A 15,000-nucleotide genomic window follows, 5' to 3' on the forward strand; every position below is an offset into this window, starting at 1 on the left:
TTTTTATTTTTGTATTTTATTAGAATACATTTTTTTAATAAACAACAGAAGTTGTTCATTTAGTCTGTAAGTTATGAATTCATACACAGTAAAAGTCTTAGTGTTAATATAATTGAAATGAGTGTACAAATAGAACCAAATGGACCCGTCATGTGTACAGAACACTTTTCAGAGTTAAATCAACAATGAGGATTTTACAATGTAGGCTGCAGAAAAGAGAAAAAAAACAACTGCTAATGTTGAAAATGCAAAGTCAGACTTTTGGGGAGAAAGGATGCAATTACTGGGGGCGAGAGAAAAAAAGTAACTAACTAAGTAATAAGTAACTAGTTACTTTTGGCAGGGAGTAATAAGTAAAGTAACTACATTACTTTTTAAACAAGTAATATGTAATAAGTAACATATTACTCTGTTGTAGTAACTATTCCAACACTGTTAGGGAATAGATGTAGTCGATAGGAAAGGGTTCAAAGATGATCTGAAACAGTGTGAATGCCTGCAAGTTTGTGTATGTCTCTGTGTTTGCATGTATTGCATGTGCGTCCATCTCACGTGTGTGTGTGTGTGTGTGTGTGTGTGTGTGTGTGTGTGTGTGTGTGTGTGTGTGTGTGTGTGTGTGTGTGTGTGTGTGTGTGTGTGTGTGTGTGTGTGTGTGTGTGTGTGTGTGTGTGTGTGTGTGTGTGTGTGTGTGTGTGTGTGTGTCTTACCTCTGTCCCAGCCACCATTGGGTTCCCTAAGTCACACACCACCAGTCTGGTCTCATTCACCATCCTGTACTCGCAGTTCAACTTGGACAGAGACTGGAAGAGAAGAGGAGAGGAGAGGTTATTGCAAGAGGAGAGGTTATTACAGTTTCACATTTAGTTTATTGTATTTTTACCGCATTTTGACTTTTTGTTTTTGTAATAGGCCGCAGGACAGACGACAGCCAAGAGCCAAGGTTTCGGGTAAAAAAAAAACACACTTTATTTCCTTGCGGCTACACAGACTCACATACAATGCTTAGCCATGCTGTGGTACTGGATGGAAATATACTGTATAAGTACAGAGGAAACTCTTGCAGGGGAAAGCAGATGTTAGGTCCTGTCCGAACAGATGCTCTCCCTGAATGTGTGTGGGGATGACTGAGTTATCCTGTGTGCATTAATTACCTCAATGCACAACAGGTGTTTAGCCTCACCGTTTTCAGTTTCAGATTTAATTAGTTTTTAAAGCAGGTTTGCAGGTTTAGTTTAGTTTTCATATCTTGAAAGGTCTTGTAACTTTGTTATTTCTATTTAAATATGGTAACGTTAGAGAGGAGAGGAGAGGAGAGGAGAACAGAAGAGAGAGTGATTAGGATGACACAGATAAGAGAAAGAAAAGGAAAATGGACAGCAGAGAAAGAACAGAGGAGAGGTTAGAGTGAAGAAGCAGGGGAAGGGGGAGAAATGCCATCCCAAGGAGGAGGAGGGGGGGGGGGCAGAGGGCAAGAGGAAGAGAGGAGAAGAAGGAGGGTGGAGGAGAGGAAGAGGGTGATGAATGCTTTGACAGAGACAGCCTCATCAATCAAATAGCCCCATTACACAGTCATTAGCACACACGCACGTGCATTATGTGTGTGTCGCGCGCACACACACACACACACACACACACACACACACACACACACACACACACACACACACACACACACACACACACACACACACACACACACACACACACACACACACACACACACACACACACACACACACACACATCCTCTCTCTCTCTCTTCTGCCTATCTCTTTGACCCCATCCATTTCCCTGGTCACTAATGTAGCTTGTAAATCATAATAGAGCTGGCTGGGCCGCTGCCAGCAAAGCGTGAGTCCTGATAGCGTCTGTCTTAATCACACAAACAAACACACGACACAGCCGCCGCATGGCAGCATGGCAGGATGTACTGGAACAGTACACTAAATACAGTCTCAAATGACTCACTTCCTCACTTCAACACGTTCAGCCTTGGAGTTGAAGTACGGTGCATTTGTTTACTACTGTCTTACACGTGTTGCTGTCTCGCCATTTCTTCTTTCTGTACATTTCTTTGTTTTGGTTTTGGCCACTTTCATCCCTATTTTGGGCATGTCATATATGTGAGAATTTGAAAGAAGTTTTAAAAAGTTACATTTTTTTTATTCACATGATCTATCATGATCAAATATAGCAGATCTACTGATTTCACTATTTGTTGTATGATGAAGTATGTAGGACTTAAGTACTAGTCTTTGAAAACTTTTTTTGTCGGACAGTGTGATACCAATAAAATATATTTTGTCATTATTCCTCTCTACCTAAATTTCCCCAGCGAGTCTGGGGATTAAAACCAGCAACCCTACAGTCACCTGTAGCCTGCTCCTCTATAAGACCACTGCTCTCTCTCTCTCTAGTTGCTAATGTACGTAGTTCTGTAGAGAGAGGTTTAAGTGGCTCTCAACCTCCATTTAATTGTCTTGATCGAGGGCACAATGACGGTAGTTTTTGTGAGAGGGGAGGTTATTTGTCGCTCAATTTCCCCAATTCCCACGCGGATATTCCCAGCTGGTCCGGGGATCCGAACTGGTGACCTTGCACAACCCCCGCACAACGCAGCTGCAGGGCCAGATGTAGTAATGTATCTATATAAGTTAATGATGTGTTCATGTAGACAGAGCACACCTGTTAACATTGCGTGCTATCCGCAGGATAGATCAAATAAACTCAACCACAACATGCCTTTGAATTTCATAGGTTTAAAATCTTTTAATACGTACAGTTTAGTGTAGGTTGTGTTCTAACCCAGTTATTTTGAGGAACTCTCATCTCGGTTCACAATCAGTGTCCTACTGTATGTACAGTATGAGGCTCGTGAGGCGTGAGCGAGAGCGCCGCACCGAACAGCCGACGGCGTCCCACGCCCACAACTCAATCACAGCAATTGGGGGTGGGGTTTTAACCCATTAAAACCGGGAAAGCACATGTGTTATTTTAGATTTTAGCTACATATATAGCAACATAAGTTTTTCACTCTTAGGATTTCGAACAGTGGTTCTCAAAAATAGCAGCTCAGCTTGTACATCTACTATTTTTGAACATTTTTGAAAAATCTTGAAAGTGTTTGATTATAGTGCTTAGTGTATAGTGTTTAATTATTTTAATCATCTAGATTTTTTTTAACACAAATCTTCTCTTCTGGGGGTCCCTGGCACCAAACATTTTCAGATAGGGGTCCGCGGCCATAAATATCAATTTGGGGGTTCTTGACACAAAAAAAGTTGAGAACTACTGATTTAGAAGGCATTTGTAGAACCTCAGGTCTTAATGGGTTAGGGACAATTGGTTTGGGAATCTCTTACAGACAAAAGAAACCAAGGAATATCTATTTAAAGAAGGAGAGGTCACAGTACACATTCTAAGGCTTCTTCCTCTGCACTGGGATGCAAACTGCAGCCCAAAGTTTGATGGAATGCATTTTTACACGCAAGTGCCGTGACTTCTTCACCCATGGCGTATTATGAGCGGTCGGGTTCTTTTGCAACCTGCCTTGCCTTGCCTTGCATAACTAATAGACAACCATATATTCATATTGACAGAAGAAGTAATGCAACTATATTACTTCTTCTGTGTTCATTTGGACAGATGTAATGTAACTTTTACCTCTACTTTTTAACTCTTTCAAATCAAAGCTAAAGACCTCGTCAAAACGTGTTGGTCATCTCTGTTGCCTTGCTCAAGAATAAATCAATTCATTTTTCACCTGAAGACGAAGTGCCTCAGTATTTATCTCCCTATACAGTCTTCATCACCACAAGCAGAATTTTGTTTTGTTTTTTGTTTTGTTTTGCCTCTAAAGACCTTTCCGTTTGCTGCTTGCGTTTTCGGTAAATGTTAGCTGCACAATAGGTACGCTAGGGTTGAAGAAGTGGCTAACTACTGTAGTTAGACATGTGTTCATATGGACTGATGCAGTAATGTGCTATAGTTAGTGGTGTGTTCATAAGGACATGTGGAAGGTGCTTCAGTGATGAGCACACATCTGTTTTAAAGCCATCTCTATTTTCAGCATCCACCCTATTGGCACCGCACATCAAACAATGAGCACTGATCTCAAACATATGTGAATAGGATGTTTGTGTGTGTGTGTAGGTGTGTGTGTGGATGAACGTGTGCGTGGCAGTGTCCTACGTGGGTGGGTGTGTGTGTGTGTGTGTGTGTGTGTGTGTGTGTGTGTGTGTGTGTGTGTGTGTGTGTGTGTGTGTGTGTGTGTGTGTGTGTGTGTGTGTGTGTGTGTGTGTGTGTGCGTGTGTGTGTGTGTGTGTTTATGCGTGCATAATAAGCGGATATACATATTGTTGCTGTCGGGCAGAAACCTTGTGCGTCCTAACCGTTACTTTTCAGGAAATATGGGGAAAAGAAACTGTGTTCCAATGGATCCAATGCATGTTATTATTTAGTCAAAAGCTCTTGGTAATACTTTTGATTAGTTAAATATTTATAAAAACCCAAAGACAGACTTAACCACTTTCAACCTGTTGTCGTCACTATTTTGGGCGAAAATAGCAGCTCTACAAGCTCACGTGTCACATGCGTTCTCAGATTGTAGATCTGATATCTCTGCTACTTTCATGTGACATTGTCATACCATGAAGTATAAAATAAGGCGTTGATTTGTGAAAAAATTTTAAAGATGAAATATGGAGATACAAGGTTTCTGCCCGACAGCAACGATATGTTAGCCTGTATGCCTGCTCAAGAGTGTGTGTGCGTGTGTGTGTGTGTGTGTGTGTGTGTGTGTGTGTGTGTGTGTGTGTGTGTGTGTGTGTGTGTGTGTGTGTGGTGGTCTGTGTATCCATGTGTGTGTGTGTGTGTGTGTTATAATATGTGCACTCACCTCCACCCTGCGTTCCACACCTATATAGTCGGCCTCTGGGGGCAGCAGAGTGTGTAGCTCTGTCTCGTACGCCCCCTCGCCTCTGTTCACCACACTGATGGTCAACATCAACAAGTTATCATCACCTATCACCAACTCTGAACGGTCCCTGAGAGACACACAGACAGAGACACACAGACAGAGAGAGAGAGAGAGAGAGAGAGAGAGAGAGAGAGAGAGAGAGAGAGAGAGAGAGAGAGAGAGAGAGAGAGAGAGAGAGAGAGAGTAATGATTCAGTCAGAAAGTCTCTGAAGAAGTGATCATTGGTGAAGCTATGACAGCAGACAGGATAAATATTTATCTCTCCTTCACTATTTCACACATAATTTTATTTATCAATAAATCACTCTTCCAGCTGAATGGAGCTTAAATTGTATTTCTTGTAATTCGAGGACACTTTATCACAGTCGTCATTTCATCTCAGATTCTCTGATCAAAACAATACAAAAAATAAATAATCATTTTTCTGGAGTCGCATGCTTTCTAGTGGCAATGGTATGTACTGTATGTATATACATATACATATATGTTTGTGTGTGTGTGTGTGTGTGTGTGTGTGTGTGTGTGTGTGTGTGTGTGTGTCTCAAAAATCCGTACTTGGCTTACCGATAACAAACTGTCACTACACCTTGGGAAAACTGAATCCATTCTCTTTGGGACCAAACATTCCCTCAGACAGATGGATGTAAATGATTTCAAGGTCAAAGTCGATGACACAATTATCTCTAGCAAAGAAGAGATTACCTATTTGGGTTGTGTACTTGACAAATACCTGACAGGTGATAGCATGGCTACAAAGGTGGTCAAAAGAGTAAACCAGAGAACCAAATTTATGGGCAGAGTTTCCTCTTTTGTCAACCCTCAGGCCCTCAGGACCCTCTCTGGGGCCCTGATTCAACCACTTTTTGACTATGCTTGCACCTCCTGGTACTCCAACACCTCAGTGTCACTGAAGACTAAGCTTCAAACCTCCCAAAACAAACTGATTCGGCTACTCCTCGGATTGGGGCCCATGACCCACCTTTCTCCCACCCATTTTGCCAGCCTAGGCTGGCTCAGGGTGGAAGACAGGGTTAAACAACTAAAAATGGGACTGGCCTTCAAAATTGTAAATGCAAATTTGCCCGATATGCCCCCAATTCCCGCATATCTGAGTAAATACCTCCAAAAGGTTAGCGACACCCACAGTCACAATACCAGAGGGAGCGTTAACAACAATTTGGTACCACCCACCCATAAATCAAACATGGGCAAATTCTCCTTCTACAGCACTGCCACCCAGGATTGGAATAGTCTAACTCCATCCCTCAAAAAATGCAGTTCGCTGGGCTCATTTAAAAGAGCCTTAAAAAATCACCTTTCAGGAGGCCAAAGGTGGAGGTAGTACCATTTTCCCGTTAGACAGCAGACCCCCCCCCCCCCTGTTCTTGTACATATTTTTTTCCCCCTCTTTTTTATTTTTTTGGTTGTACATAGTGTTATATATTGTTTTTGGCTGTTTATTTTGTAATGATATTTGAACTGTGGTGCCACTATATATGCCTATGAATTAAATACCAAGGCCCTCATTGGAAACAAGTCCGCAAGGACTTTTATGAACGGACCTGTTAGACAAAGTATTTTAAATGTAACTGTGCTGTTTTACATTTTTTGCCTAATAAAATATTCAATCAATCAATCAATGTGTGTGTGTGTGTGTGTGTGTGTGTGTGTGTGTGTGTGTGTGTGTGTGTGTGTGTGTGAACATGTGTGTTCAGTTTGACATGTTTCCTGGTTCCTGTCCAAGCTTCCACCCAATGGAATGCAATACCCCTGACCCCAACACTAACCTACACAGACGACATGTGTGTGCGTGTGCGTGTGCGTGCTCGCGCGTGTGTGTGTGTCAGTCAGCAGAAGGTGACAGGGTGTTTGTGTAGTGCTACCATGGAGACATCATGCAGCTGGAAACACTAGAGGCTATAACACACACAACACACACACACACACACACACACACACACACACACACACACACACACACACACACACACACACACACACACACACACACACACACACACACACACACACACACACACACACACACACAGGTCTCTAATGTAAGCATCTTGAGAATAAACTTTGCTCCTAGTGTGAGGATAAACAGACGTTCTCTTGTTCTTTAGGGGTGTGTGTGTTTTTAAGTGTGTGTGTTTTGTTTTGATTTGATAATCATATATATTGTAATGTAATGTAAACCACTGTGGTGATATTGTTTGACAGTCAATTTCATGACAGTCACGCCAATTAAGCATCATTTAATTAAGCTGTGTTTTAAAACACTCTCTACTTTGCGTCCCTATTTTGGGCAGGTCATTATGTAGGCGAAATTGTACAAAAAAAGTCAAAAACGTTCAAAGTATTTCAAAAAGTTGCTTAAATAGCCGATGTACAAACTCACATGAGCTTGTAGATCGGCTATTTTCACTATTCGTCAAACAATCAAGTAGATATAGGGTTAAGTTGTTATGGTGTGTTGGAGCATTTGTGTGCATGCATGTGTGTGAGAGAGAGCATGTGTGTGTGTGTGTGTGTGTGTGTGTGTGTGTGTGTGTGTGTGTGTGTGTGTGTGTGTGTGTGTGTGTGTGTGTGTGTGTGTGTGTGTGTGTGTGTGTGTGTGTGTGTGTGTGTGTGTGTGTGAGAGAGAGAGAGAGAGAGTGAGAGAGAGAGAGAGAGAGGGAGAGAGAGAGAGAGAGAGAGAGAGAGAGAGAGAGAGAGAGAGAGAGAGAGAGAGAGAGAGAGAGAGAGAGAGAGAGAGAGCATTAGTGTGTTGTGTCTCACATGCTAGCAGAGAGCTGTAGGTCAGGTATACAGTTGTTGTCCTCTCCACAGTCCAACAGGATGTAGGCCTGAGAAGACACACAATCACACCTTATTGTAACACAGTATCAGATCAGATCAGTGCTGCTTATATCACATACCCAGCCTGTATTTGCCCTGGGTAAGAGGGCTGATAAAAGGACCCCTCTGAAGTCTAGAACTTTGGCCGTGGAGCTCAGTGGGATTAGATTAAGGCAGTGGTTTTCACATTTTGGGGCTCACCAAAGGACAAGTCAAAATCTCAAAGCACACCTATAGTGGTGCAGAGGTTGGAAAAGTGGTTAGAATATCCTTTTTAATAGGGCATATAATTTGTCTCTGTATTGGGAAATAAGTGCACATAATGTACTGATATAGTAACATTTTGTAGAGTTGTATATACGGTATAGCAATAATGTGTGGTTGTCACAAAATCCCAGGGCACACCTGGACTAGTCTCATGGCACACCGTTTGGAAACCACTGGATTAAGCAACTCACCATGTCAAACATGAACTAAACTCTACCGTAATAATGGCTGCTGCAGATAGTGTGGCAGAATTCTCCACTGAGGAGACACTGGTGATTATGCGGGCACAAAGGAATCAAAATAGTGGAAAACAGTGATCTTTGACGGTTCACAGAATGGCTGTGTACTGGCAAGGCTGGCAGCCAGCAGCACATGCTGTTTACTGACCTACTTGCTTCCACTCTTTTTTTTCACTTTCTTTCATTCTTTCTTTCTTTCTTACTCCCCAATTTAGTCATTGACAATTCCCCCACAATGTGTGCAGGTCCTGTCACTGCCAACCCCTACTGTTTGTTCTCAGGGAGGGTGTACACAACCAGGTGTCTCCTCCGATACATGTGACGTCGCCAGCCGCTTCTTTTCACCTGTCGGTGAGAAGGTTCACCGGGAGGGCTTAGCACATGCGGAGGAACACACTATCCCTCCCACACAGTTCCGCTCCCTGCTGAACACGCACCCCGGCCAGGAGTAGTTGGCGCAGCGAAAGAGATCGCGTGCTTCCCATGCTGGCTTCCCACCCACGAACGCGGCCAACTGTGGTCATTGGAGCATCCAAGCCGGAGGCACCGTGGAGGAATCGAACCCCATTCTCAACGGTGGTGGTGGGCAGGAAATTAACCCCAGCGCCACCCGGACGCCCGCACATGCTGTTTTCAATCAACTCCCTCCCTGCGCTGTTGGGAAATCCCAGAGAGAATACCTTTTCGTTCGCCAGGGCGGCTTTCCACAGCGGAACATGGAATCTTGGACGTTGTTCAAGTTCTACTTAAGCCACACAGCAGCTTTTGACAGAACGTCCACCCGACTTGGCAGAGTCGGGGTCCAGTAACGAGAAGCCATGGAAGTACAGACGTGTGACAGCTATTGATTATAGTGATGAGGGCTAATGTTAAACTAACATTGAATTACGTGGATTCATATTCTAATTATAAACTAACTACATGATATCATCCAACCTTGGGGCACACTGCCTGTCTTCGGGTGGATAAACTCTAACAATGAATGCTTGGATGTTAGTCTATACGTATTACTTTGATTTAATTGTTGTATATTGTAATTTAGTGTGAACTGCTTTGTTCATATGTTGTCATTTCATTTTGAACAGTTACACCTCTATAACCATGTTTGAAGGGGATCACCAGCACGCTATTATTGCATACCATTGTGCTTGCGTGCGCGCGCGCGGACACACACACACACACACACACACACACACACACACACACACACACACACACACACACACACACTGGGCGTTTTTGTGCGTTTTTTTTTTACTTTATTTCGGTTTTAGGGTTAGGGTTACGTTAGGGTTATGTTATTTAATTCTTATTTTTGTCATTTTTTATCTATTTTTATTTATAAAATAATTAAATAAAAAAATTACATTTCCTAAATTCTTTTTTTGTGTAAAATCGATTGGGTGGGCCAGCTTTCTATGTGAGTGGGCCCACCCAGGCCCACCCATGGCTGCGCCCCTGACACACACACACACACACACACACACACACACACACACACACACACACACACACACACACACACACACACACACACACACACACACACACACACACACACACACACACACACACACACGCACACACACACACACACACACACACGCACACACACACACAAACACACCTGTTCCTGGAGGAAGGTACTGCTGTAGTGGTTAAGCACAGGTGGGAGGTCCATAGACTCAGTGGGAGGAGCCAAGCTGTAGTTGAGAGCCAATGAGATGGGAGTTAACTTGTCCCTGAATTCATCCTCTTCCTGGTGAGAGAAGAGAAACATCTCATTGAGATATACCATGAAATTAGCAATTAACCGAAAAATATATCAAAACCAACATTTACAACCAATAACCGACGTATTCTTGCTCAGGTAGTTTAATAGAATGATCAAGAAGCAGGTTGTACTTTATATATCAACGAATCGACACAAAACAATTCTAATGGATCTTTTATAATTGATATAAATGGATTAGTCTGATTGACCACTGAAGCCCTGACTTTGTTGTACAATTGTGGCATGCAAATATAGTCAATCTACAAGCTCACAAAGCGTTGCATAGTGAAGCCTTGTGAGCTTATAGATCTGGTATTTTCAGGTTTTTATTTTTAATAATCGTTCACAAATCATAAGCGAGGCAAAAGCTGATAACTAGCTAGAATGTATACATATACCAGGTCAAATCTATGGTATGTATTATGCTGTCTTATCTTATCGTATACCATTTTATTCCATTTTATACTGCAGCACCAAAGAATAACAGACCACCTAGCCATACAGTACACGCCATTCTGATTATTGGATAAGAGACATGTCATGTGGGGATACATCAATTGTCTGTAAACACTGATAGTGAAAACAAACGGAACAGATGTGCACACTTTTGTTCACAGCTACTAAATATCAATGTGCACACAATGCTGTATTTCAAATCCATGGAAGTAGTCCAGTTGATAATTAGTGACAAAAGGATGACAATAAAACATGACTTACTGTACAGTAGCCGAACGAATTAATGAGAACCATGGAGGATTTAACAATCATATTTTTTGGCAATTATGGACACTTTTCAGGGGGCGGTGGGAGTAGGAGGGTGTGTGGGTGTCATATACGGTAAAGGGAAATGGAAAGGGAGACCTTTGTGAGTTCCGTGGGGGACAATCAGTTTCAGCTTTACCCAGCTGATGGCTGCTCAGATGGTTATGACAGGCACTCGGGTAAAGATTTACCATGCATGATTGTTGCAGGATTACAGTAATGTTAAGTGCCTGCATGTTGTTTTGGTTGAGACAGAGAGTTGGACCTGTGGCTTGTATTGCAGATCGGAAGAGATTTATATGATATGTTGAACTGTTATTGAGAGAGTTTAATAAAAGACCATTATTGAAGTAAACAAGCCTCTGTCCATCATCTTTTATAGGGGGGGTTACATCACAGCACGGAAATCAGTGAAATAAATGCCAAAGTGGGCGACTGGCTTTAGTGTAAAAGAAAAACATAACCTCTTGGGAAAAGTATGGGTTTTAGCCAGATGCCAGAGGTGAAACATAAAGACGATTGATTTAATAATGTCTCCTCTATTGAAACAATGGCTCCCTTTTAAAGTCTGTGCCTGTGCTTGGTGTGGCAATAAAACAGCATCACATTCCGTTTAACATTATTATCTTCTCTTTAAAATGACATTCCAAATCATATCCATACACTATGGAGCACAGAGCCATGTTTTGGTAAATGCGAAGTGTCGATCCATGGAAAGGAGACAGCCAGGTTTGGAATAAATCTGAGCCAGAACTTGTAGATCGTCAATCTTTGGCTAGGGTTAGATACAGTTTCCCATTTGACAGAACTGTATGTCTGTTCTCAGTCTTTTTCTGCTGCAGGTACTACTCATGTGCATGTGAATCTGAATGTGCATGCACGCGTGCGTGTATACAGTACTGTATGTGTGTATGTGTGTGTGTGTGTGTGTGTGTGTGTGTGTATGTGTATGTGTATGTGTATGTGTATGTGTATGTGTGTGTGTGCGTGTGCGTGTGCGTGTGCGACTGTGCGTGTGTGTGTGTGTGCGTGCGTGCGTGCGTGCGTGCGTGCGTGCGTGCGTGCGTGTGTGTATGTACCCTCAGGTATACGGTGTAGCTCAGGCAGTAACGTGGACGGCCGTGTCCCAGCCTGAGGACCCCGATGCGCTGAGGCTGCTGCGTGTCCAGGAAGAGGATCCTCTTAACCCCGCCCCTGTTGCCTTTCAACCAATCCAAATGCAGCTCTGCCCTCAGGTCTTTGCAGAGGAGGGAAGGATGGAGAGATAAGGAGGGAGAGGAGAGAGGGAGAGAGAGAACCAGAGGAAGGATAGCAGACGTCAGTAAGACAGACGCTCCTTAACTCACTATCCTTATGGTCCTATTACTCTGTGTTATATGTGTGTGTGTGTGTGTGTGTGTGTGTGTGTGTGTGTGTGTGTGTGTGTGTGTGTGTGTGTGTGTGTGTGTGTGTGTGTGTGTGTGTGTGTGTGTGTGTGTGTGTGTGCGTGCGTGCGTGCGTGGGTCCAAGTATGTCTCTTAACTCAATCACACACACACACACACACACACACACACACACACACACACACACACACACACACACACACACACACACACACACACACACACACACACACACACACACACACACACACACACACACACACACACACACACACACACACCTACAGATTTAAGTGCACACATCCTACACATTAATGTGTAGGAGGATGTCTGGATATTATTCATCTTCATTTTATTCTGCAGAGAACAATCAGGGAGTGGAAACAATGTACTGTATGTTACACCTCTACTGCCTCTCTCCCAAGCCTCAAACTCATCTATGTCTCTCTCTCTCTCTCTCTCTCTCTCTCTCTCTCTCTCTCTCTCTCTCTCTCTCTCTCTCTCAGGAGGCCTGATGAGATATATGACAGCCCTGGATCCGACAGCTAACAAGACCTTTCTCCACTCTGCTCCTCTTTTCACCTCTCCCCCCTATCCACTCCTTTCCTCTCATCTCCCTTGTTTTTCCTCTCCTCTCTGCTATGTCTCATTTGCTTTTCTCTCCATTTAGAACCCATTAACTTGTTTTGCTGATGTGACAGTGATCTGGTGTCTCCTTGCAATGGTTTAATAAAGGGACTTTGAACCCCTCAAACCTCTCCTCTTATTTCCTTTCCTCTCGTCCCTGTTTCCTCCCTTCTCCCCTCCTCTACACCCATCTCCTTCCTCTCCTCTGTGCCCTGTTTCCTCTGCTCTCATTTCCTTTTCTCTCTATTTTAGGAATGCTTTTTTTTGCCCTGATGCGGCAGTGATGTGGTTTCAATGGTTAAATACAGGCACTATGAAAACCTCAGACTCAAACCTCATGGTCTCCCTCCTTTCATCCCCTTCCTGCTTCCTCTCCTTTTTCCCCTCTCCTCTCCTCTCCTCTCCTCTCCTCTCCTCTCCTCTCCTCTCCTCTCCAGTGTACTTACCTACAGAGTCAGGGATTCCCACTCCGCTCACAGCAGCACACACCTCCACCTTCAGACTGAAAGAGAGAAACAGTCAGAAGACGTTTGCTTACAACTGTATAGGATAAGATAAGCTGTTTATTGTCATTGTATCCAGAATACAACAACATTTCATTTAGAGCACCCACTTCAAATAGCATCATCATCATCATACAAATAATAATACAGCAGCATTATGCAATAAACTGTTATGTCCGACATAAGTTAAAAGTCTGTTGTCAAAGATAAGAACATCCATAACACATACAACATACCTAAAGTAAGAAGCAGCACACATGGCTGCAGTGGGGAATCAACCCGGGGGACTTTTGTCTTCTATTTCTCTTCTTACCCACAGTGTTTAGTGAAGTGAAGGAAAAAAGACACTTTGTCTGCCCTGCCCGCCACCACTAGCCCTTGTTAAACTGAACTAATTGCTCTGTCAGTACATTAGCAGGACATGGTTCTAACACTGGCTTAGAGCTTCCATTCTCATTAGGAGCAGAGCTAACAAGAATAACCTCACTTCCCCCTATTAGTCTTAACCACTCAACCACTTAAACCCCATACGTTGTTGAGCGGAGTCCCTCAGGGCTCCATACTAGTGTCTTTTCTGTTTTCGCTCTACATTAAAGAGCTTAGCTAAAAATAGCCGATCGACAAGCTCACAACGTATCGCATTGCGACACGTTGTGAGTTTGCCGATCAGCTATTTTCTGCGAAGGTTATCCCAGAATACGGATGCATGGGTTTAAAGGGTTATGCCCTATTTTAAACGTTCTAATGCGATGGCGTCGATGGAGCGACAAGCTCACAATGCGTCGCATCATGGCATGTTATCTGTCTCACAGCCAACTCTAGTCTAGAGCAGTGGTTTTCAACCCTTTTCATATCAAGGTCCAGTATTTATTCGGCACTTGAGCCACGGACCACCATTTTATTAGCCTCTCAGACCTGAAACTTAGAATATTTTGTTGTAGTTGGATACGATTTTGTCCACAATTCCATGCTGTATTGATGTTGGTAACAATAGGAGAGATTACAGGCAAACGTTGATCAAAATAACAATTATTGAATTAAGCAATGCAGATGTTTATCAATTATTGAACTCTTGAGAGCGTAAAACTCATTTTACGCTCTCAAGAGTTAAAGATCTATAAGGGTCCATTTGGTTACCAACTCTCCATCATTTAGCAGGGGACCACCTGGAACCCCCTCAAGGACCACTGGTTGAGAACCACGGGTCTAGAGCATGAAACGGCAGCTCTTCAAAACTGAGAGAGGGTGAAGCTATGTGTCACTATGATTATACCCCTACCAAATGAACTCCTCCTGCTGCTGCTACTGTACTTCTTCTATTCAGTGCAAACATGGCATTGGGCAGCAGCCACATCATGCCTCCATCTGATAAATCGTTTTAATGTTGCTTTGCAGTGGAATTCCCCCTTTAACTCTATCTAATTAACCCTAATCTTAATCTCCACCCCTTAATGTTCCACTGATAATATAAACGATGAATAGAAACAGTAGTTTACTCGTAATATTGGTCTAACCAAGAACATATTCTAGGGTTGGACTGGTTCTAAGTTGCTCTAGATAAGAGAGTCAGCCTTGAAATGTACAGTAAATGCATGTAAATGCACATGCACTGTATTGTACATGT

At 43.0% G+C, this 15,000-nt stretch overlaps 1 protein-coding gene across 1 annotated transcript in view; it reads right to left on the reverse strand.

Annotated features, from left to right (window-relative positions):
* itga8 (integrin, alpha 8) overlaps positions 1 to 15,000 on the reverse strand; it is a gene marked incomplete at its 5' end in the record, with an annotated part of 91,389 nt that overhangs the window by 22,696 nt on the left and 53,693 nt on the right. The window contains 6 exons of the mRNA XM_080425814.1: positions 708 to 800; positions 4,898 to 5,045; positions 7,760 to 7,827; positions 9,953 to 10,084; positions 11,941 to 12,098; positions 13,320 to 13,375. Coding sequence (XP_080281940.1) covers positions 708 to 800; positions 4,898 to 5,045; positions 7,760 to 7,827; positions 9,953 to 10,084; positions 11,941 to 12,098; positions 13,320 to 13,375 — 655 coding nt within the window. The remainder of the gene's footprint in view (positions 1 to 707; positions 801 to 4,897; positions 5,046 to 7,759; positions 7,828 to 9,952; positions 10,085 to 11,940; positions 12,099 to 13,319; positions 13,376 to 15,000) is intronic.

The sequence above is a fragment of the Gymnoscopelus braueri genome, assembly GCF_963280865.1.
Source record: "Gymnoscopelus braueri genome assembly, chromosome: 4".
Taxonomy (NCBI): domain Eukaryota; kingdom Metazoa; phylum Chordata; class Actinopteri; order Myctophiformes; family Myctophidae; genus Gymnoscopelus; species Gymnoscopelus braueri.